The sequence below is a fragment of the Salmo salar genome, chromosome 11, assembly GCF_965601325.2.
Source record: "Salmo salar chromosome 11, fSalSal1, whole genome shotgun sequence".
Classification (NCBI taxonomy): domain Eukaryota; kingdom Metazoa; phylum Chordata; class Actinopteri; order Salmoniformes; family Salmonidae; genus Salmo; species Salmo salar.
The window spans coordinates 17,302,575-17,327,492 of NC_138301.1; the positions used below are offsets into that span (position 1 = coordinate 17,302,575).

General features: G+C 45.5%; 1 protein-coding gene across 1 annotated transcript in view; it reads right to left on the minus strand.

Moving 5' to 3' along the window:
* Positions 1–20,415: 20,415 nt before the first annotated feature.
* LOC106562146 (immunoglobulin superfamily DCC subclass member 3) overlaps positions 20,416–24,918 on the minus strand; it is a 126,281-nt gene continuing 121,778 nt past the window's right edge. The window contains exons 10-14 of the mRNA XM_014126798.3: positions 24,682–24,870; positions 24,395–24,499; positions 23,950–24,085; positions 23,593–23,818; positions 20,416–21,617 (exon numbers count right to left, since the gene is read on the minus strand). Coding sequence (XP_013982273.3) covers positions 21,438–21,617; positions 23,593–23,818; positions 23,950–24,085; positions 24,395–24,499; positions 24,682–24,870 — 836 coding nt within the window. The 3' untranslated portion in view covers positions 20,416–21,437. The remainder of the gene's footprint in view (positions 21,618–23,592; positions 23,819–23,949; positions 24,086–24,394; positions 24,500–24,681; positions 24,871–24,918) is intronic.

Genomic DNA, 24,918 nt, shown 5'->3' on the forward strand with positions numbered 1-24,918 from the left:
TGACAGTCCTCTGGCGTTGCCCTGAGCCCTGCGCATCGATAAACAAGCCCAGCTAGGCTTGTACTCCTCTAATCAGGCCTCCGTTAGCAGCACAACACACTCTGAATCACAGCACAGGGACAGACCTACAGAGAACAAAGACTACGGGACCTCTGGGGAGCTCAGTGTGGGTTCCTTAGGTGTGTGAGTGGCTGTGTTGCTACCTTTGCATGGAGCAGATTTGTAGCAGAAGCGTAGGGGAAGGATGTTCAGCAGAGAATTAAACAGAGAATCACTCTGCATGACTGACCCAAGAGAGACGCGACAGTGAGAATTATGAAAAGAGTTGGTCAAAGCCTGTGCGATGCCAATCAATAATTTGCAATCATGCAAGACAATAAGAGATCCTCTCTCTAGGAGTGTGAACACTGTAAAGCTGAGGAAAGGTCTGTATTACAGTAACTCATGTTTTGGGGAAAGGGGAAGAGAGTGATAATCATCCTGACTGCTAGTGATGAGTCCTGAGTACGGTGTCTGCTAGTGATGAGTCCTGAGTACGGTGTCTGCTAGTGATGAGTCCTGAGTACGGTGTCTGCTAGTGATGAGTCCTGAGTACGGTGTCTGCTAGTGATGAGTCCTGAGTACGGTGTCTGCTAGTGATGAGTCCTGAGTACGGTGTCTGCTAGTGATGAGTCCTGAGTACGGTGTCTGCTAGTGATGAGTCCTAAGTACGGTGTCTGCTAGTGATGAGTCCTGAGTACGGTGTCAGCGGTTGACCGTCCAGCAGATGGCAGTGTCTTTCTTCCCTGTCTGTCCAATGAGCAGCTCCCGCTGGTATGAACCGTTGATCATTCATCGACAACCATCACCATGCAAACGGGAGACTATCAGTACAGGTTAAAACCATCTAAAGAGAAACTCTGTTCACCTCTTCTCCTCTGCTGGTCTAACAATAGGGGCAGGTTAGGAGGCTTATTACCAATCTGCACAGTAGCAGAAGATGGATAGTGCTAGCCATAGAGAAAGGTTGTTATAAAAGCAATCCACCACTCAGCTACATAAGCGCTGACCCTGAGTGCCCTTCCTGTCCTTTCCCTTGTCCCCAGGTCAGTTAGTCAGCCCCATGTCCCGGCCGGGCACCAGGCATAAGCGACATAAGCTGTCGCTTAGGGCCCCAGGCTGCTAGGGGGCCCCGACCCAGTGTGTAGCATTGCAAGAAATTAGCTTTAAAACTGAAAAATAATTCACTCTGCCCCATGGAAAAATTGGTAGAGTAGCATGAAATGTGTTAGACAATTACAACATTTTCTCTCCGCCCCATGGTAACGTGTAGAACTGCAGAAAATATACTTTAAAATGAAAATCTGCCATCAAGAGGGGTCCTCTAAAAGGTTTTGCTGTGAGAAGTGGTGTAGTGCTATTTTTATAGGTGCAGGACTGAGAGAGAAAAAAGTAAATGAAGTCATCATTTCATAGTTTCATATTTCGTAGCTTGTACCGACAGATGTAGCCTATTGAACTTGATTATAGAATATGCATAAAATGCATCCTCCAAATCTCCAAGGGCCCCCTGTGCTTAATTACAGGAATTCAATTAGCGCTACCTCCTCTTAACTAATACGATCCCTGTGTTGTGTTCCCTGCTATTTTGCCCCTTGACCACCTGGTCATGGTCACCAGACTGGAAGCTCAGGCTGCAGAGGGAGATGGTCATGTTAATGAATTATGGAGAGGTCTAGAGATCACCAGATCACCCTTCCTCTATAACAGGATTCCACAACTGGAGGCTCCGTGCCGAATTTGGCCCGTGGGTGGTTTTATTTGGCCCCCAAATAAATCATATTATTATTAAATATATTTTTTTCATTGCTGAATTTTCAATTGTTGGACATAAAAGACTGTAAAAACACCAAGAAATCAGCTCCAACTGATTTTAATTTTGGAAATCTGTTCCCAACTATTCCCACGCATAATAGAAAGATATGTGATTGTATACAAATGTAAGCGAGGTTTGAAATGATTGTTATAATCAAATATTATATATGTTTGGGCGTCTTACGGTCAATTTGCAGTCTACAAATGATTTGTAATTATGTTCTGAACAACATATTCTCACATTCTCATTCCATCACTCTGGAGGACATCTACAGACTACTGTAAGTCTATGACAATAAGTGGAAAGTCTAAATAAACCAAGAGTGACGAGATAGCCATAGATGAGGTGAGTAACGCTGGCTTTTATGGTTAATGTGTCAGTAAAATAAAAAATGAGTAACAGTCACCAGCATGTATCATATTATCTAACATGTCAGTGACTATGGGTGTTAATTGTATGTTCTGTATATGTTTATACACAAAACCCTGGAACCTACAGTGGAAGTCATTCTATCTGAGTGAGTATGTCAGATCATGTTGGCTTGGTTTTATTCAGCAGCGCTGGTCCCATTAGTAAACATCCATATGACCTGGGGCTCGAGAGTGGATGCATAATGTAGAGAGAGGGAGGGAGGGATGGGGAGAGAGAGTGAGAGAGAGAGATGGAAGGAGGGAGGGAGGGATGGAGGGAGGACTGGAGAGAGGGAGGGAGAGATGGAGGAATAGATGGAGGGATGGAGGGAAGGATAAAGGCAGGGAGGGAGGGAGGGAGAAGGAGGGATGGAAGGAGGGAGGGACTATGGGATGGAGGGAGAGAGAGATAGATGGATGGATTGAGGGAAGGATAGAGGGAGGGAGGGAGATGAAGGAATGGAGAGATGGAAGGAGGAAGGGACTATGGGATGGAGGGAGAGAGAGGGAAGAATAGAGGGAGGGAAGGAGGGAGATGGAGGGATGGAGGGATGGAAGGAAGGATGGAGGGAGGCAGTGCTTAAATTGTAAATCGTGAGGTCCCGGAACACATAGTGGGGGGGGGGTTATGTATCTGGGGGGCTCTGAGGTACTGGAACACATAGTGGGGGGGGGGGGGGGGGGGGGGGGGTATCCGGGGGGGGGCTCTGAGGTACTGGAACACATAGAGAAAAAAGTGTCAAACACAACGTAGCAGCCAAGTAGCCTAATATCTATGGAGGTGAAACGGACAGCACTCTCCAAGGTGCTAATTAATTCAAAGCATTTTAGAATTCACTGCACACATACTTGAGTATAGCTGTGGGGCTTACACAAGTCCCAATTTCTTATGTCAATGTACACATTTTAAGACGACACTGCAGAACACCCACCATACGCACACATACTCAGCTGTGGGGTTTATAAGACACACATTTCCTATAATTTTCAAGACATCAATGTAGCAGTAAAACAAATATCACAATATCGGAATACAACTTCAAATAAAATAAATCAATGTAGGCTACAGCAGAACACACATTTAAGAATATATCGGCCTCCTGCCTATGTGATAAAATGAAGCACATATTCAGATTACAAACTTGTTCTGTGCTGTGAAGGTAAAGGAAACAAAATGTCCTACCTTAGTTTTCAAAACCTGCCACAATGACTCACCTCATGTCAAGTCATGCCGCTAGAGGCACCGGATCTGGGAAAATAGGGGCCGGAACAAACAAAGTCAAATCTGAGAGGTGACAGATCTTGTTCCGGTAGAATCTGGCTCAAATTAAGCACTGGAGGGAGGGATGGATGGAGGGAGAGATGGAGGAATAGATGGAGGGAAGGATAGAGGGAAAGAGGGAGATAAATGGAAGGATGAAGGGAAAGAGGGAGAGGGAGGGAGGGAGGGGGGACTGGAGAGAGGGAGGGACGGAGGGAGGAATGGAGAGAGGGAGAGATGGAGGGATGAGAGCAAGTGTCCAGAGGTCACCCCGTGACTGGGGGGGGGGGGGTAAATAAATATATAAATGAGATGTGTAAAGCACATCTCTGTTGGCATCAGAACGCAGCCTAAATCATCATACCACTGGTGAGCCCCGCCTGCCAGGCCATGCTAATGCCTTCACACTCCTGAGGACCAGGGTCTTCATCGGTTGGCAGCGGCCAACAAAGTGATATGTCACCGCAACTGAGGTGGTGGACTTAAGTTTTCAATTCCGCATTCTGGAGATGTGGGTGGAAAATAAAAGAAGGGAGACAGGGGGAAATTTGCCGGGCAAGATGACCGGGGGGGCTTTGTGGGGATCATAGTGTCTGTGGATGAGGAAGGCATTAGAGTGGAAACACAAGGCCAGGAGCCCCTGCAGGACAGGGAACAGTGGAGGAGGGTAAAGAGAGGGTGGCCACGCTCTGAAACTGATACAGCTGCATTCTCCTCTAAACATCACAGGGCCAGCTAACCCCTCCACACATTCCCCCCAACCCCCTCCCCCTTCGTGATGTAAGACAGGGGCCTCATCCCACCACTTTGTCTTCTGTGATTTATCAGAGAAAAGGCCACTCCCTGTCCACCTCCAACCCCCCCCCCCCCTCCACATCCACCCTCTGTCCTCACCCCTCTAACTATTCCTCCCTACACCCCCACCCCCACTAAACCCCCCTCCGTCCTCACCCATCTAACTATTCCTCCCTACACCCCACCCCCACTAAACCCCCCTCCGTCCTCACCCATCTAACTATTCCTCCCTACACCCCCACCCCCACTAAACCCCCCTCTGTCCTCACCCATCTAACTATTCCTCCCTACACCCCCACCCCCACTAAACCCCCCTCTGTCCTCACCCCTCTAACTATTCCTCCCTACACCCCCACTCCCACTAAACCCCCCTCCGTCCTCACCCATCTAACTATTCCTCCCTACACCCCCACCCCCACAACACCCCCCTCCGTCCTCACCCCTCTAACTATTCCTCCCTACGCCCCCACCCCCACTACACCCCCCTCCGTCCTCACCCCTCTAACTATCCCTCTCTACGCCCCCACCCCCTCTACACCCCTCCTCCGCCCTCACTCCTTTAACTGTACCCCTCCACACCCCACACCCCCCTATGTCCTCGCCCCACTCCGTCCTCACCCCTCTAACTATCCCTTCCTATGCCCACCACCCTCCTAAACCCCCTTCCGTCCTCAACCCTTTATCTGTCCCTCCCTCTTCAACTGGCCCTGGAGACAGCTGGGCAAACACTGACCCGTATCGCCCATTTATCCCCATGACCCCCAGAATCCCTGCTCGCTTCCCAGCCTCGCCCCCAGCTTTGGCCCCTGGCTCCAGCCTCTACCTCACCAGCCTAGCAACTGGGACAGTGGCCCACCCATGGCACCAGGGCTCTCTGTGGGACTATACATGTGAGACTGTGGAATTCTAAACACCCTAAGAGCTCTGGCAAACAGCAAAGGTCAGGCAGAGACACAGACACTGAAGCAGTGTCCGGAATCTGAATGTGTGTGAATCTGGCTGAAAATTCCATTCAAGCTACCGCCAGCAATAGGCAAAGATAGCAAGGGAGTGTGAGTTCTGCCAGAGACAGTGAGAAGAAGATAGAAGGATGAGAGAAGACAAGCTGCTCTCTTTCCTCCTTTGTGGGAAGATGGGAAGATGAAGCGCTCCATTGAGAAAGGTTATGCGTGGTGTTCCTGTGGTGGTGTTTATCCAGTGGTGTGGAGACAGAGCTCAGAGTATGGACGGCCTGGCACCATGTCCTCTCCCCCAGGGCAAGGTAGAATGACACATTTTCATGACAACTACACATGTGCACACAGTGAAATAGGATGACTGGAAGAAAAACATTACACCCCTCTCATCTCCCCTCCCACCCTCCCTCTCTCTCTCTCTCTCTCCCCCTTTCTCTCCCTCACTCTTTCTTTCTTTCTTTCTCTCTCCCTCCCTCCCTCCCTCCTCCTCATCTCTCTCTCTCTCTCTCTCATTCCTCCCCTATCATGCTATGCTCTCTTTGTCTGTACACATTCCCCTACCTCTCTGCATCGCTCTTCTCCTAGTCTAGCTGTATGTTCTCTTTGTCTGTACACATCCCTTTTTATTCCAGCATCTCTCCCTTTCCCTTTCTCTCTAATGCTGATACATGCACACATTATCCCTGTAGAGAAATGAAAGACAGAAAAGGATAAGTAGGGTAAATGGTAAAGGGCTAATGATGTGCAGTACTATACCTGCAGTAGTCATTATCTAAAGTGTCAGTAGATAAAAGAGCTGAGGCTTGACCAAGACGTTACTTAGTCAAGTAGAGTTCCACAGAGCTTTGTTTCTGTCAGTGACTAACATGGTGCATGGCTTAAACTCATACACATCTGAAGAGAGAAACGCTAACACACACACACAACACTAACACACACAGATACACAAACACTGGCACAGATACACAAACACTGGCACAGACACACACACACACACACACACACACACACACACACACACACACACACACACACACACACACACACACACACACACACACACACACACAAGCCCCCCCTTGCTCCATCCCCCAGTTGTTTCAGTAATTAACCCCGCGCAGTGCTTATACAGGCTTATATAATCTGTGAAGTACACATTTACATACATAATACTTGGAGCTCTGCATCGGTTCCACCCAACAAAACAGTCCTGATGCTTGTCTTTTAAAGCATGAGCATTAAAGTGAGAGAATGGGGCTCAGAAATGCCTGCCATGGCTACAGTGCTCTGGCAATGCAAACAGGAAACAGGCCAGTGTATAGGCTAGGCTAGTATAGTACAGACTAGCAGCCTGCCTGCCGTCCCATCTTCTAACTGACAGCAGGGATCATTAGCGCCATGACGAGTCTGAAGGAGACACGAAATGGGCTTAATTCGAGACACTGACCTGTAGTCAGGCACCATGCAGCAGGGACGGACCGATCGACGACCACATCACAGCACCTGACAAACACAGGCCACCGTTAAATATAGACCTGTGAATTAGGGCTGCCTCTGTGTACATTTACTTCTATGTTAATTATAAGGCTCACACACAGACGAGGGCAGTATAACCCCATATTGGACAGGATCTGAAGCAGTCTAGGAAGTCATTTGCGAGAGACTTGTTATTTTTCATTTAGACCATTTACATGACATAGAACACGAAGGCACTGGTATAGTGTCTAATTAGCTAACACACAGTGAGACTTCTAAGGACTGGATAATTATAAAAAATTATCATTTTAATCAATGTTCTGCACCTTGAAGCCAGAAGCAAAATTGTACTTTTTCAACTAGCTAGATACAATAATTGGTACCTCCCATTTCCACAAATATAGATGATTTTAATTAGAAAAGGAGCCACCCAGCAGTAAGATCAGATCAAATCTGTTGCTTCCCTCCAAGTCTCCCCTGTGCAACCAGCACACCATCACACAAACGGAGCCAGTTGTTCAACCAAGCACAGCGGCTTTCACAACACAGCTGAGGGGTGGTGGTGGTGGTGGGGATGGTGGTGGTGGTGGTGGTGGTGGTGGTGGGGATGGTGGTGGGTGGTGGTGGTGGGTGATGGTGGTGGTGGTGGTGGTGGGGATGGTGGTGGTGGTGTGGGGTGGTGATGGTGGTGGTGATGGTGGTGGTGGTGGTGGTGGTGGGGTGATGGTGATGGTGGTGGTGATGGTGGTGGTGGTGATGGAGGTGGTGATGGTGGTGGTGATGGTGATGATGGTGGTGGTGGTGGTGGTGGTGATGGTGGTGGTGATGATGGAGGTGGTGAGGTGGTGGGTGGTGATGATGGTGGTGGTGGTGGTGGTGATGGTGGTGGTGATGATGGTGGTGGTGATGATGGAGGTGGTGATGGTGGTGGTGATGATGGTGGTGGTGGTGATGGTGGTGGTGGTGGTGGTGGTGGTGATGGTGGTGGTGATGGTGGTGGTGGTGATGGAGGTGGTGAGGGGTGGGTGGTGGTGGTGGTGGTGGTGGTGGTGATGGTGGGTGGTGATGGGGTGGGTGGTGGTGGGTGGGTGAGGGGTGGTGGGGTGGTGATGGGTGGTGGTGGTGATGATGGTGGTGGTGGTGATGGTGGTGGCCATGATCCTGCTCAAAAACAAAGCTGCTCCGTCAGGTGAAATAGGTCAGTTAACCATTTTCTCCTGGGAGGGAGGTAGACTCTCTCACACTGCCTCTCCTCCACCGGTAGCCTAGCGAGCGTGTCAGTGTGTGAGCCGCTGCTCTAGGGTCTAATTAATGTAGCACACTGTGCACCCATATGGCTACATGTGATTAAACAGATCGAAAAGAGAAGAGAGAGAGTCAACCACATGGGTCCCCATCTCCCTCTCTCTGTCCATGCAGCCTGGATTGCTGCGTTAGCATATTTTCTTTCTCTAACTCTCTCTCTCTCTAACTCTCTCTCTCTCTCTCTCTCTCTCTCTCTCTCTCTCTCAAAGACAGTGATTTGACCTTGACACAAAGGAGTTTGATTAGACCCAGGGAAATCAATACTGAACATGTCCAAGTCAGTCAAACACACAATGAATTATATATTTTGTCATGTCATTATGCCCAAGCTATTTTTCATCTCCAAGGCCAGAGCAAGGTAAATATGTATTTGTCTTTTCCTGTGGGGACAAAGGCTGCATGCGTCCCTCAGCCAGCCAAGGAGGCTGGGGCTCTGTCTCTATCTCCCAGCTATTACTGGTGCCATGGCTGCTGGCTTTCACTCTGTCTGCATGTGTTTGATTAGGGAGGGGCTCCCTGGGCTCACGGATGGGTGCTTTTGGAGATGTCATTTCTCTTTCTCTTTCTCTTTCTCCTCCTCCTCCCCTCCCAGTTTCCCTCTCTCCCTCTCTCTCTCTCTCTCCCCTCTTTGTCCTGCTTCACACATCTCAGGCATCAGGCGCTCCGGGGATGCGACATCTCTGCCTGCCTGCTTGCCCAACAGCAGCTCCCCTTCCTTCCTTCCTTCCTTCCTTCCTTCCTTCCTTCCTTCCTTCCTTCCTTCCTTCCTTCCTTCCTTCCTTCCTTCCTTCCTTCCTTCCTTCCTTCCTTCCTTCCTTCCTTCCTTCCTTCCTTCCTTCCTTCCTTCCTTCCTTCCTTCCTTCCTTCCTTCCTTCCTTCCTTCCTTCCTCTTTAGGGGCTGATGTGTGTGTGTACTGTATGTGTGTGGAGGAGAGAGAGGGAGGGAGAGGGACAGGGAGAGGGAGAGAGGAATAGATGGAGAGGGAGGGAGGGAGGGAGAGAGAAAGAGATTAGTGCATGTGTCAGAGATATGATTCCATATCTGTGCATGTGAGCCATTCACTCACTGCCACTGAAAAGGTCACCAGATTTATTTCTGGCAAATACATAGAAATGTGTTATAGGGGAAGCCATTTTACTCCTTCAAAGCAATTCCCTCTGCACGGTGTGCAATTCCATCAGTCCTCCTTTCTGGGGAGAACCAGTCACTCCATTAACACGTTCAGTGCCACGTCTCCTGTGGCCTCCCAAAGTTAATGCACACATCCTCCATCACACACGACACAATGTGAGCTAGCACTGATCCTGTATGCCTCCACCATGACCAAAGAGAAGAAATGTCAGTCCAGCACCATCTGAAGGGGATGGGAAGGGTCAGAATTACTGTAAATCGTCTGTGCTTAGTATGCGGTTACAATTAGAAAAAGACACAAAGACATTGACTGCACACACCCATCACTGCTGGAGCACGCACGCGCACACGCACACGCACACACACACACACACACACACACAGAGGACCCACTCCAAAACCAGAGGAGCTGACAAGATGGTTTCGATTATTTGCGATGTGTGAGGAGGTACGTTTCCCCCTTCACAGTCACCTGGGAAGCGTGTTACGGCTGGGAAATCTGGAAGCAGTAAAAAAAGAGAAAAAAGCTGAAAACTTCAGAGGGAGGCGGGCATGAAAGTTGGCTGGTCTGACCTGTGACCCCGTTCTCTCTCGACTGCTCCCTTTGAGCTGCTAAAAGGCGAGCGTTGTGAGGAGCCAAAAGACAGCTGTACCCCCCTTCTTGAAGCGCTCTTGGGGAGCGCAGAGGTCCCCCTCTCTCAGTTCGGGTCTAAATTATGTGGGGTCAGGGGGGCTGGTTGACCCCCAGTGGAGGTGGTCCGGCCGGGCCGGGGATAGAGTTTCACTGGTTTATATGGCCAGTCTGGGCCGCTCTGCTCAGCTCTGTGCTGTTATGTGGTTGAGGGGCCATCCATCCTGCCTGTGAACACAGCTCCCTGTTTTCTCTGATTTACTATCGCCAGAGATAATGAAGAAACCAGGACCGCAGGGCTCTCTCACACACACTCTCTCACACACACTCCCTCTCTCACACACACTTACAGTTACACACGCAGATACACACACACACACCACACAGATACACACACATACACACCACACTCAGTCACATGTACGCAAGCACACACACTTACACATACACACATACACACACACACACAACACAGACGCACTCATATACACTGTCATCACAGGAGGCTGCTGAGGGGAGGATTGCTCATAATAATGGCCAGAACGGAGCAAATGGAATGGTATCAAACACCTGGAAACCATTCCACTAACTTCGCTCCAGCCATTACAACGAGCCCATCCTCCCCAATGAAGGTGACACCAGCCTCCTGTGACTGTTATATATACGATAGTCACATGTAAGCAAGCACACAGAGTAATGACACAGCTCAGAGGGTTGTCCCACACCACAAACGTGTCCACAGGGCAGCACTGCAGGGAGATATGGAGACAGGAGGAGGTGTGTGTGTGTGTGTGTGTGTGTGTGTGTGTGTGTGTGTGTGTGTGTGTGTGTGTGTGTATTTATTTATTTATTTTATTTCACCTTTGTTTAACCAGGTAGGCAAGTTGAGAACAAGTTCTCATTTACAATTGCGACCTGGCCAAGATAAAGCAAGCAGTTTGACACATACAACAACACAGAGTTACACAGTAAAACAAACATACAGTCAATAATACAGTAGAAAAAATAAGTCTATATACAAAGTGAGCAAATGAGGTGAGATAAGGGAGGTAAAGGCAAAAAAGGCCATGGTGGCGAAGTAAATACAATATAGCAAGTAAAACACTGGAATGGTAGATTTGCAGTGGAAGAAAGTGCAAAGTAGAAATAGAAATAATGGGGTGCAAAGGAGCTAAATAAATAAATAAATAAAAAATACAGTAGGGGAAGAAGTAGTTGTTTGGGCTAAATTATAGATGGGCTATGTACAGGTGCAGTAATCTGTGAGCTGCTCTGACAGCTGGTGCTTAAAGCTAGTGAGGGAGATAAGTGTTTCCAGTTTTAGAGATTGTTGTAGTTCGTTCCAGTCATTGGCAGCAGAGAACTGGAAGGAGAGGCGGCCGAAGGAGGAATTGGCTTTGGGGGTGACCAGAGAGATATACCTGCTGGAGCGCGTGCTACAGGTGGGTGCTGCTATGGTGACCAGCGAGCTGAGATAAGGGGGAACTTTACCTAGCAGGGTCTTGTAGATGACCTGGAGCCAGTGGGTTTGGCGACGAGTATGAAGCGAGGGCCAGCCAACGAGAGCGTACAGGTCGCAGTGGTGTGTAGTATATGGGGCTTTGGTGACAAAACGGATGGCACTGTGATAGACTGCATCCAATTTATTGAGTAGGGTGTTGGAGGCTATTTTGTAAATGACATCGCCGAAGTCGAGGATCGGTAGGATGGTCAGTTTTACGAGGGTATGTTTGGCAGCATGAGTGAAAGATGCTTTGTTGCGCAATAGGAAGCCAATTCTAGGTTTAACTTTGGATTGGAGATGTTTGATGTGAGTCTGGAAGGAGAGTTTACAGTCTAACCAGACACCTAGGTATTTGTAGTAATCCACATATTCTAAGTCAGAACCGTCCAGTGTAGTGATGCTGGACGGGTGGGCAGGTGCAGGCAGCGATCGGTTGAAGAGTATGCATTTAGTTTTACTTGTATTTAAGAGCAGTTGGAGGCCACGGAAGGAGAGTTGTATGGCATTGAAGCTCGTCTGGAGGGTAGTTAACACAGTGTCCAAAGAGGGGCCAGAAGTATACAGAATGGTGTCGTCTGCGTAGAGGTGGATCAGAGACTCACCAGCAGCAAGAGCGACATCATTGATGTATACAGAGAAAAGAGTCGGCCCAAGAATTGAACCCTGTGGCACCCCCATAGAGACTGCCAGAGGCCCGGACAACAGGCCCTCCAACTTGACAAACTGAACTCTATCGGAGAAGTAGTTGGTGAACCAGGCGAGGCAATCATTTCAGAAACCAAGGCTGTTGAGTCTGCCGATGAGGATGTGGTGATTGACAGAGTCGAAAGCCTTGGCCAGGTCAATGAATCCGTCTGCACAGTATTGTTTCTTATCGATGGTGGTTAAGATATCGTTTAGGACCTTGAGCGTGGCTGAGGTGCACCCATGACCAGCTCTGAAACCAGATTGCATAGCGGAGAAGGTGCGGTGGGATTCGAAATGGTCGGTAATCTGTTTGTTGACTTGGCTTTCGAAGACTTTAGAGAGGCAGGGTAGGATAGATATAGGTCTGTAGCAGTTTGGGTCAAGAGTATCCCCCCCTTTGAAGAGGGGGATGACCGCAGCTGCTTTCCAATCTATGGGAATCTCAGACGACACGAAAGAGAGGTTGAACAGGCTAGTAATAGGATTAGCAACAATTTCGGCAGATAATTTTAGAAAGAAAGGGTATATATGTGTGTGTGTGTGTGTGTGTGTGTGTGTATGTGCATATGTGTGTGTAAATGTGTGTGTGTATGTGTGTGTAAATGTGTGTGTGTATATATGTGTGTGTGTATATGTCAATGTTATTCATAGTGCTGTTATTGATCTCATGCATCAGGGAGCGAGGCAGAGTCAGGGTGCCTCAGATTACAGGGGCATTCACATGCATTTCATACTGTACTATACCCAGGGGGGCCCACTGAGCCAGCCCATACTGACAAACAGGACTGTTAATGTCATTACTGGGACAGCGTGGTAGCGTGAGACTGCACTGTGGGGCTTCGGGAACATACATGTACATACACACAAATAGCAGACCACTTTAGACTAATATAGTGTACACACTAGCGATGGGGAACAAAATCGATATAGTTACATATCTGGATCTTATTTTTGATGATATATCGTATCGTTTTGACAATATCGCAACATCATTTTTTGTAGTAGTTGGCTGTACCTGCACCAAAAACTCCATAGCTTGTTCTCCATTACCTTTTTATATAGGGAGCAAGTTTATTTCCATGACTGATCAAAAGTCATTTTCTCATGGATCTCTCTTGTCCGTCTGCAGCAGACATATAGTGAGCAATATGTTTGGAACATCGAATCTCAACAAAATCACAGTATCGAATCACTACATATTGAATCGTGAGAATCGCAATACATATTGTATCGGCACCTAAATATCTTGATAATATGGTATTGTGAGGTCACCGGCTATTCCCAGCCTTAGTACACACAGTTGCTACCACGTGAAGACGTACATTTTTACTGCCCAATGTTTTATCAAAGTAAAACACTACACACACTTTTTACTGGTCATCTTAACCGGATAAAATATGTATAGCCCCTTGGTACTGAAAAATAAGGGATTCTAAAGATTTAGGATTACGGTAACCATATGTTCCGATTTAGAATTCATAATTAGGATTAAAGAATGGAGTGTAAAGAAGGTGTTGAATTAGATAGAGGTTTTAGTGGTGGGTTTTCTCTCCAGGATTTACATTTAAGCAAGTAAACTGGATGATAAAACTAGTATGGAAACAGGCTTCAGAATATAATTCACAGCCCAAATAAGCGAGATGCAGCGAGAGTTTGATTTAGATTCCTAGTCTTTCTTAAAGCCTGACTATCTTGGATTGGCAGTGATTAGAAATCCACATACGGTAATGAGTGTACTCATGAGTGTATTATAAATCAGTACCATGAATGGTAGAATGTGAGGCATTGTAGGATGCAGCTTTGATGTACTGTAAGGCTACTGTAGGGTTAACCCTATGTTTCCATTTTCTGCTATGCCTTATTTAACCTGATGTGTCAAGAGCGTGGATGTGCTTTTGACGAAGGCCGTCATTTCTTAATTGTAATACGCGAGACACCACGCGCCAGGCGCACACACATCCACACGCAGAGTAAGAACACTTCACACCTGTCATTTTAATTACTAGAGCTAGTTTATTACCGTCGTTGTTGTCGTCTTTTGCCTTTAATCAGCGTGGCACAATAACTTCTAAAACAATACAAACCACTAAAAAAGATCTAGTCTGTCTTTATACACATATACACATACATACAGTATTATACATATGTATACACATGTGAATCACGACCAACCATCACGACCAACTACAGATACTGTATCATAGAGAATACACATTTGTGGACACATAAAAATGATCCCTGATGGGAAAGATTTCATATTGACCTGAATTTGATTGTGGGACACTTGAGCAGGCAGAGGCACTGACCTCAGCAGACATATAGACAGACATATAGACTGACAGACAGACAGATGTGATTGAACAGCTCCCCACAGACAATATGCAGCTGATTATACTATACTGTACAGGTTTGTGCTCTCTTAGTTCCTTCTCCATAGCCTGGCTATTCTCATCACACCAGCTCTGTCCCTATATCAAACCCAACACAAGCACTAAAAACCGAGGTGCCTTTCCCCCCATTAAAAGTACAGTGAGGCTATAGAAACTGTCTGGGCACTGTATTTGACATTTGGTTTAGGTTAGCACCTTTGCGGCTATACAATAACCCAATGTCATGGTAGTAGCAGTAGCAACAATGACTTTGACAGTCGTACGTATAGTAACTGCAGGAAAGCCTTTTCCCCTTGCGATGCCTGGTGGCTTCTACAGCAAGTGACAGAGACTCTGGAGAGAATGCCACAGGTTTGTGAGGAAGTGAGGAGGGATACAGTCAGTATTGCCAACCAAACTGGGTAAGAGGAGATCAAATATGACAGTAATACCACCTGTGTAAGCTCAACTGTAGCTACAATAAGTTGGCACAAGTTTTCCTGTAGATACAAGCAGCTCTCGTATCCCTGCTGATGCCGTAATAGCGGCAGGTCTGTACTGTAGATTACAGCGCTACAGCTGTGCATACTTTGTGTGCATTTCCATAAAACGCACGCTTCTCTAAGCACAGCTTTAACATGAAAACATGTTAGTAAACGTTTGTACGGAAAGGTTCATGCTTTATCGTCTCCACTGTTTAATGATCATGAACTCGATTTTACGGTTTGACTGTGAATCAATTACATCTCTGAGTGGTGGAAAGGGATCAAACGGAGACAAAGTGAGCTATAATTACAGGTAAGACGATATGAAGATGATCAAACAAGCAGTCAAGATTATATATAGCAATGTCTTTCTGAGTAGAAACAGTTTTAGCAAATACACACTATCAAATATGTAGACCAATACTGTGGAAGAGAAACATCAATAGCATCATGTTGAGATGACAATACTTGCCCTATTCCAATGGCTAAATGTCACAGTGTCACCATCACAAATCCAATAATGATAAACTAACACTTTAGCAATCTGCTAAAACAGCACATTTGCGAATAGCTGAGAAAGACATGGTTTAAAAAAACGATTTTTCTCTGTGGCCATGCTTAAATACATTGGATTTAACGTGTTTCTCGACAGAGGTACAAATATACTATTGATCTCAAACATGCTTTAAGTTACAATTCCATTAATTCACCATTAAATGACAAGAATTCAAATGATTTGAAAATCTTCAAAATCAGCATTATCTGCCATGTACAGTCATTGAGTTCTTGGGAGAATATCAGAGATAATAGCATCAGAAATGCAATCAATTTACAATCAAAAGTATAGTCATTTGGTGCCACAGTGACCAATACAACAGATATGAACAGATCAATACATCTGAACTGTGCACTGTTACAGCATGACAAAGGCCAATCCCTCAACAGTCCATGTTTGTTGGTTACACCCATTGTAGCTTCAAAACATGTCAACAATGAGATATTACTGTAATCGTTTTCGCTAAGCTCCCACAATATGTAGCTAGCTTTCTCCTGTTTCTACAATATGAACACAAACGTGGAATACATGGACAGACTTGGAGTTGTATCTCATGTAACTTCAACACCACACCATATTTCATGGATGTGTTGTAACAAATCTTACTAAGATACTAACTCATGCCCAAACCAGTTAGGGGGGAGGGTTACATTCTTTGTTTTAAGATATCAGGCCAGTATGGCATACCGTGAGTACCTACTCCTATAGTAACATGACCTAAAATTCAAACAATCACTTCTACAAGATTGTGCAAGTGTCTATATTAGTCTTGGTAGATACTTGACTATTTAATTTGTGGCCACTGGTCAGCAACTGCCAGTTAAGAGAATTCCTAACTTATTAGGAGTCCTAATTAGCATGAATAGGATCTACAAAAATAGAAAGAAAATCAAAAACTGGAAAATAACATGGCTAGCAGTAGTTTCAGAGTTTTCCCTTGCCTTCCACGGCTGGGGTAGAGAACAGAGAAAACAGTTGAACATTTAATCCCTTTCATGAAGAGGCTTAAAAAGCTGAAATGGTAACAATATTGCCACACAGAAGAAAATGTTTGTTTTACAGATTCACGGTTTGATGTGTTTACTCTCCAGTTGTCAATAGGCTTGTGTTGCCAGAGATAAACCAGCTAATGTCTCTCCCATGATTCTCTCTGGGGAGAGCTGGGGCACTGGGGTAATTCTGACAAACACTCCTTTCTTTACAAAGTTGTGTGTGTGTGTTGCTGTTGTGTGTGTGTGTGTAGGGAGAGGTGGCATTACAGAGAGGGGCAAGGAAGAGAGACAAAAGGAGACAAAACCGTACTAAGAAGAGCGGTAGTGAACTTCATTCATCCCTATATATGTTGCTCACTGAGGCTACACATCTTCATGCATGGAGGATTACCATTATCTGCTCAGTATGTGTGAAAGTGGACAGATTATCTCCTTGATTATTTGCCTAGTCGATAAACAAAAAAGGCAATCCCTCCCCCTAAACTGGTTGAATAGGGCACAGTCAGAGCACTGTGAGAGGAAGATTGTACTAAAAAACATGGACTCTCATAGTGGAGCGCCCAGTCCCATGTTCCGCTGTGACAAATACAACATAAGGATTAGATAGACGTTCCCTGAGCAGTCAGCCCACTCTCTCTTTGTCCCAGAGAAACAAACTCAGCGGACGAGGAATCTCACGAGAGGAAGAAGCAGGGCTGAGAATAGATAGCGGGAGAATCTCATCTCACCAGCCAATGGAGTGGTGATAAGTCAGAATAGACTAGAGCAGCTTCAGCGGTTGATCACAGAGGGCAGCTCTTAACATTGATCTATAGGAGTGTAAAGCACTGGGAGAATCATGATCATATCAATCATGTAAACATGATGCCTCAATTTACAGCTCGGCATTCTGGGTGAAGGGTAAATAAGTTGTGCACTGTATGGCACTAAAACCTGTCAAATCAGGGATGAAATGTGGGCAATTTCCAGCATCGGAAATGAACCGTAAATGACTAAGAAAAAGTACCTCTGGTTTCTCTGGAGAGACCCCTCCTCACAAACATCTTTTACGTTTTTAAAGAAGCACTAGAGAGAATATTACATCAACAGTTCATAAATACACATGTGTAACATTGAGGCATTTCTTTCTGCTAGTTTGACAACTATCATTATTGTTTACTAAAACTTGTAATGTAAATATACCATAATGTACAATAAAAATACAAGCAATGAATACACGCGAGACAATAAAAGAAATGCATGGTGAAGAAACAAACAAACATAAAGTACAGAATTACTGCAGATGACTTCTGGTTCCTCGTTTTCAGCAACAATGCAAGCATTAACAACAACGACTTCTACTGCATCGTACAATAAAAACCCTCTGCTGGAGGAACACACACCGACACATCTCTCTGGAATGTAATGTGCATTATAACTGTACAATATATAGTCTAATAGAAACACAGTTCTACAGCCCGGCTTTAACACAGATATCCCATTTATTTAACCAGTCCGTTTCAGGCTAGTGTAGTTACCATATCAAATCTAGAATGGACCAAGCGCTGGACACACCTCACTTCCTCTAATCAGCCAACTACAAAGGCATGAGAGCACTGGCTGCTCTATACGATCTAACTCAAATATATAGGACCAACAAATTACTACAATTCAATTGATTACTGCAGTCAAGGAAGGTAGAAATATGTGTGCCTTTCTTTATAGGAGATGTTGTATATGAAGGGTACAGTATTTCATATCTAATGCAGTTACTCCATTTATTAACACAATTTGAGTATGATAATTGCAGAAATCCCTTGCAATAAATCAGGGGTGAGAACTGGTGACTGTTCATAATCCTTACTTACAAACACCTATTGCTGCACATCATCTGTGAGGAGGGTTCTGGGAGTAAAAGAGTAGTAGCCATACTACAGTTTAAACTGAGTAGCTATACTACAGTTTGTAGTGAGTAGCCATACTACAGTTTATACTGAGTATCCGTACTACAGTTTAAACTGAGTACAGTTTGTAGTGAGTAGCCATACTACAGTTTATACTGAGTATCCGTATTACAGTTTAAACTGAGTAGCTATACTACAGTTTGTAGTGAGTAGCCATACTACAGTTTGTAGTGAGTAGCTGTACTACAGTTTATACTGAGTATCCGTACTACAGTTTATACTGAGTATCCGTACTACAGTTTAAACTGAGTAGCTATACTACAGTTTAAACTGAGTAGCCGTACTACAGTTTGTAGTGAGTAGCAAAAATACTACAGTTTATACTGAGTATCCGTACTACAGTTTGTAGTGAGTAGCTATACTACAGTTTAAACTGAGTAGCCGTACTTCAGTTTGTAGTGAGTTGCTGTACTACAGTTTGTAGTGAGTAGCTGTACTACAGTAGCTGTACTACAGTTTGTAGTGAGTAGCTGTACTACAGTTTGTAGTGAGTAGCCATACTACAGTTTATACTGAGTAGGTATACTACAGTTTGTAGTGAGTAGCCATACTACAGTTTATACTGAGTAGCTATACTACAGTTTGTAGTGAGTGCTTGATGTCCTCGTTTATTAGTCCATAACAGACACATGTTCAAAGACCTTCAAGGCTGAGTGGAAAAACAAAAACGTAAAAGCTTCTAATACAACAAAAATGTAATAAAAACAATTGTGATACATTCACATCCACAAAAGCTAAGCATAAAGACAAAAACAATTGTTTTTCTGTCACACAACTGCACTACCACAAGGCCCTGAAGACATCCTCCCTTCCCTAGGAGTGTGTGTGTGTCATTACGTGTGTGGTGTATATTTATGCACATATAGACGTTTCCTTGAGCGTGTGAGAGGGAGCAACCTGAGAGCAGGACTGTCGTGTCGGGGTTGAGGTAGGTTACCAGAGTAATACTGCTTTAGGCCATTACGTGACTGAGACACAGTAGAGAGCATAGAGTTAAAATGTGATCTATCTCTACAGTAGAGAGAGCCAGAGAGAAGACAACAGCGTCCCTAACCCAGGCTACCTGGCCTGGCTCAGGTTGGCTCTGCCTCAGGGAAGCTCCAGCTCCAGAGAGCATGGTTCTGGAGTAACAGGTGGAGCAGTGGTAGTGGTACTCCCAGATCTGACCCTGGATCAGATCCAAGTCTAATAACATCCCGTTGATGGTGTGTTTGCTCAGGAAGATGACAGCATGAGCAAACTGAACTCAGACCTGTGAGTTAATACCTGTGGTCCACCTGTTAAACCATCTCCCTATGGATTTACATGCAGCAGTGTAATAAAAGGTTTTCCTGAAGCACTTTAATTTGTCAGTGTGGAGGAGGGATGGAGTGAGGGATCTGGGATGGACAGGCTCGATAAGTCTGGGCTATTCCTTTACGACAGAAGGGAATTGATTTGAATTGATTTGATGAACTATAACAAAGGAGTGCACTGTGCCACAGCTTGGAGTGAGTGACAGGCAGAGCCCAAAAATCAGATCAGAACAACACTATTGCCAATTGAAGAGCCAATTACCTGGGATCATATCAGATACATTAACATTTGTGGTTGTCAACGCCTACAATGACATTTTGATACATTTGTGCTTATTTTTCTTAATACATCACATATACCATATGTACAGTCTTTCACTCGCTGTCACGCGCGCACGCAACACACACACACACACACACACACACACACACACACACACACACACACACACACACACACACACACACACACACACACACACACACACACACACACACACACACACACACACGTACGCACACATGCAATTCCATCCTGCAATCATTCATAAATACAGATATGATGTATGTCTCAATCAAGTGTAAATGTAACTAAAACCTCACCTGCCCAATGGAATATCTGCAGCAGTTCTCACATAGCAGTAAAATTGTCCTGAAATTATTAGTGGCAGTGCAGTGCATCTCTAACAGTCTTTTCAATCAACAGAAGCAACTAAGATTCAAACAAAGCAAAGACAAAATATCTCACGCAAACACGATGGAAAACTATGAAAAATGTCTTTACAAGTAGAATTCATACAACAATATCATCTGTCAACTTGCATGAGGTACTGACATATCCACAAACAGCAATTCATCGACAGAGGGAAGCCAGGAGCTCTCACAACAGAAGTACATGTTTCATTATGAAAGAAAGAACAACTACAACATTGTTATCTTGAGGTAGAACGTGGACTTCAGCGTTTTGAAGTGCTTTCCGTTTTGATTTTTTTTCTCTTCTTTTTTTCCCGCTTCGACAAGCAGGAGAGCGGCGGTTCTTGACATCTGAGGTAGCGTGGCACCTGTTCTCGTGTTTTTCGAACCGATCGCGTAAAAGTAACTGAACACAAGGGGAAAAGACGGATCCAAAAGGTTTCCCACATCACATTCATTCCGGCTGAGGTAGGTTTTTGTTGAATCCTAAGGTTCACATAGCCAAGTTAAGAACCTGTATGAAGGCCGAGAACTAATAAAAAACCATTGATATCACTGAAAATAAAAGTCCTGAGACAGAGAATATATGAAATCACTGGAAGAAGGCCTTAGTCTTCGTTGGATGCATTTGTGGAATCCTTGCTAGGCTAAGAGTAGGCAGCAGTCTTTGACATTGAAAGAAAAAGTAGAAATAAGACCAATAACTTATAACCATTTTGTGAGATAGTAGAGAAATAAAAACATATTCGACTCTGAGATAAAATGATGAGTGTATAACAAAGACATTCTGGGCATCTATTCTGTGTGCTGCCGGCAACCAGAAAATGAAGGATGTACCAAAAAAAACAAAAACACTTAATTCACCTGCCAAAGCTTAAACCTAGCTGTCCATCACAAAAGAGCACCAAAAACCTCGGCCGGGGACACCTTCAAGAACGAGTCCAAGACCCTATAACTTTTCCAGAGGCGACTTATTTAAACTTACCAATAATACAATTCTTTGCACAAAGAAAAACTAATATGAAAAGAAATACTTCGGTCGACCTGAGTGTGATACGAGTCTGAGGTGACACTGTGACCTTCATGCTTCTATCAGGTCTGGTCCTGCTGGGTGACCCCGGCCACAGCCCAGTCACTGGCCCCCCGGCCCTCTGCTGGAGGCCTCTGGAACTGCGTCTCTCTGTCCCCCTCCACCACAAGGCTGAAGTCATCCAGCGGCAGAGTGGACAACTGGCTCTCGTTCAGTGCACAGGACACGAGGGATCTATCCAACTGGAAACACACACACACAGTAATGTAGTTAAAGATGGAATGAGTAGTAGGGGGAACAGCGCCGCTGTCCGCCCACTGGCGTTGTTATTGTTTTGTTGACGAGGTGAGGAGCGTCGTGCTGGAAAAAAATTGCAGTACAAATTGTCCTGTTCTACCGCGTGTGCAATGATGTCAGAGGGAAAAACTGTGTTAGCTGTTTGCAGTAACTATGTTGTTGTAATATCGTTAACGGTCGTGGCAGTTTCATCAATTAACGATTCCAGCTTCAATACGGAAGTTTACAGGCACTTAGATTGGAGTCATTAAAACTTGTTTTTCAACCACTCCACAAATTTCTTGTTAACAAACTATAGTTTTGGCAAGTCGGTTAGGACATCTATTTTGTGCATGACACAAGTAATTTTTCCAACAGTTGTCTACAGACAGATTATTTCACTTATAATTCACTGTATCACAATTCCAGTGGGTCAGAAGTTTACATACACTAAGTTGACTGTGCCTTTAAACAGCTTGGAAAATTCCAGAAAATTATGTCATGGCTTTAGAAGCTTCTGATAGGCATCATTTGAGTCAATTGGAGGTGTACCTGTGGATATATTTCAAGGCCTACCTTCACACTCAGTGCCTCTTTGCTTGACATCATGGGAAAATCAAAATAAATCAGCCAAGACCTCAGAAGAAACATTGTAGACCTCCACAAGTCTGGTTCATCCTTGCAATTTCCAAATGCCTGAAGGTACCACGTTCATCTGTACAAACTATAGTATGCAAGTATAAACACCATGGGACCACACAGCCGTCATACCGCTCAGGAAGGGACGCGTCAGCCCGAGATGAACGTACTTTGGTGCGAAAAGTGCAAATCAATCCCAGAACAACAGCCAACGACCTTGTGAAAATGCTGGAGGAAACAGGTACAAAAGTATCTATATCCACAGTAAAAGGAGTCCTATATCGACATAACCTGAAAGGCCGCTCAGCAAGGAAGAAGCCACTGCTCCAAAACTGCCATAAAAAAGCCAAACTACGGTTTGCAACTGCACATAGGGACAAAGATCGTACTTTTTGGAGAAATGTCCTCTGGTCTGATGAAACAAAAATAGAACTGTTTGGCCATAATGACCATCGTTATGTTTGGAGGAAAAAGGGGGAGGCTTGCAAGCCGAAGAACACCATCCCAACCATGAAACACGGGGGTGGCAGCATCATGTTGTGGGGGTGCTTTGCTGCAGGAGGGACTGGTGCACTTCACAAAATAGATGGCATCATGAGGAAAAACAATTATGTGGACATATTGAAGCAACATCTCAAGACATCAGTCAGGAAGTTAAAGCTTGGTCGCAAATGGGTCTTCCAAATGGACAATGACCCCAAGCATACTTCCAAAGTTGTGGAAAAATGGCTTAAGGACAACAAAGTCAAGGTATTGGAGTGGCCATCACAAAGCCCTGACCTCAATCTTATAGAACATTTGTCGGCAGAACTGAAAAAGCGTGTGCGAGTAAGGAGGCCTACAAACTTGACTCAGTTACACCAGCTCTGACAGGAGGAATGGGCCAAAATTCACCCAACTTATTGTGGGAAGCTTGTGGAAGGCTACCTGAAACGTTTGACCCAAGTTAAACAATTTAAAGGCAATGCTACCAAATACTAATTGAGTGTATGTAAACTTCTGACACACTGGGAATGTGATGAAAGAAATAAAAGCTGAAATAAATAATTCTCTCTACTATTATTCTGACATTTCACATTCTTAAAATAAAGTGATGATCCTAACTGACCTAAGACAGGGAATTTTTACTAGGATTAAAAGTCAGGAATTGTGAAGAACTGAGTTTAAATGTATTTGGCTAAGGTGTATGTAAACTTCCGACTTCAACTGTAGAAAATGGCCAATCTAATGTAAATCTAGCCCATTGCATCATTCTAGACTTGGATAAATTGAACACTACTTGGAGTCAGGCCCTCTACTCACCATGCGTGAACTGTCAGCTAGGTCTCCACAGTGGGACGGGCCTGAGAAGAGTCTCTCCAGCTCGTTGCTGTCTCCCCTGCTCTTCCCAGCAACGCTGCCATTCCCTTCCATGCCTGATCTGCTCACCCCGTTTAAGGCCAGGGCCCCCTGGGAGGAAGAGGACGACTCCAGGGCATTGTTACGCCCGGCCTGGGGGGTGGCCTGCACTGTCTTACACGTCATCAACCTGGAGGAACACAATTCACACAACAACCCACCGTCAGGCCCCCTGCCAGGATCAAGCCCCCCCCCCCCCCCCCCACACACACACACACACACACACACACACAGTCCCCTTGTCGTTGCACCAATACTCACCTCCCCCTGTAGCTGAACATGAGGAAGAGCATGCAGAAGACGATGCAGGTGACTCCAATATGGATGCCGATGATGATTCCGGTTGTAGAAGTCTTGCTCTGTTCATCCTTCACACAGTCACAGGGGGTATTCAGCACTGTAGAGACACACACACAGCCCAGTAAGGACAACAGCAATGCCACGCAGCACAGTGACACACATACACACAGAGAAACAAAGCCCACAGCACAGAGCTGTCATACAGTACACCCACAACCTAATCTAGTGCTGCCAGCCAGACTACCAATGCTGCGGCAGCATGGAGTGGTCCAGTCAAACGGAGAGCTGTAAACACACACAGCAGCCTGCGTGAGCCCTCTTCAACGCTGCTCTGAAATGATTACAGGACATGTGAGCCCTGGTTTGCGTGGGTGTTTGTGTTTGTGTGCGGGCAACAGGAAGTCACCTGATTTCTCCGCAACCTCCTTCAGTGAGACGAAGCGCATGGTGGCGTTGCCGTCTCCGTGTTTGTTGAAGGCCAGAACCTTAATCTCATACACCAGGGTTGGATCTGAGGAGAGGAGGAACAGCGAGAGAGAGAGAGAGCAGTTGAGACATATAGCTATATGAATAGAGTTGGCTTCTAATGTACAATCACTCAAGGCATCACATTAAACACATTGACTGTGTAACAATCCTTTCAACACATCTCCATGGACCATCCTACCCCCAGCCCATGTCCCCCTGTCTCACCCAGCTGAGTGATGTTGTACTGGGTGACGTTGCGGGTGAAGGTGAGTGGTCCGGTGAAGAGGGGGGTGTGGACCCTCCTGTAGTACAGCCTGAAGCCCTCATGTTGGCCCATCTTAGAGGATGACTCCCACACCGCCTGCACCACACTGCTGCTCACCAATTTAATGAACAGTGACGGGGGTGCTGGCACTGAAACACACACAGTGGTGTTAGAATCCACTAAACATTCAGATAACA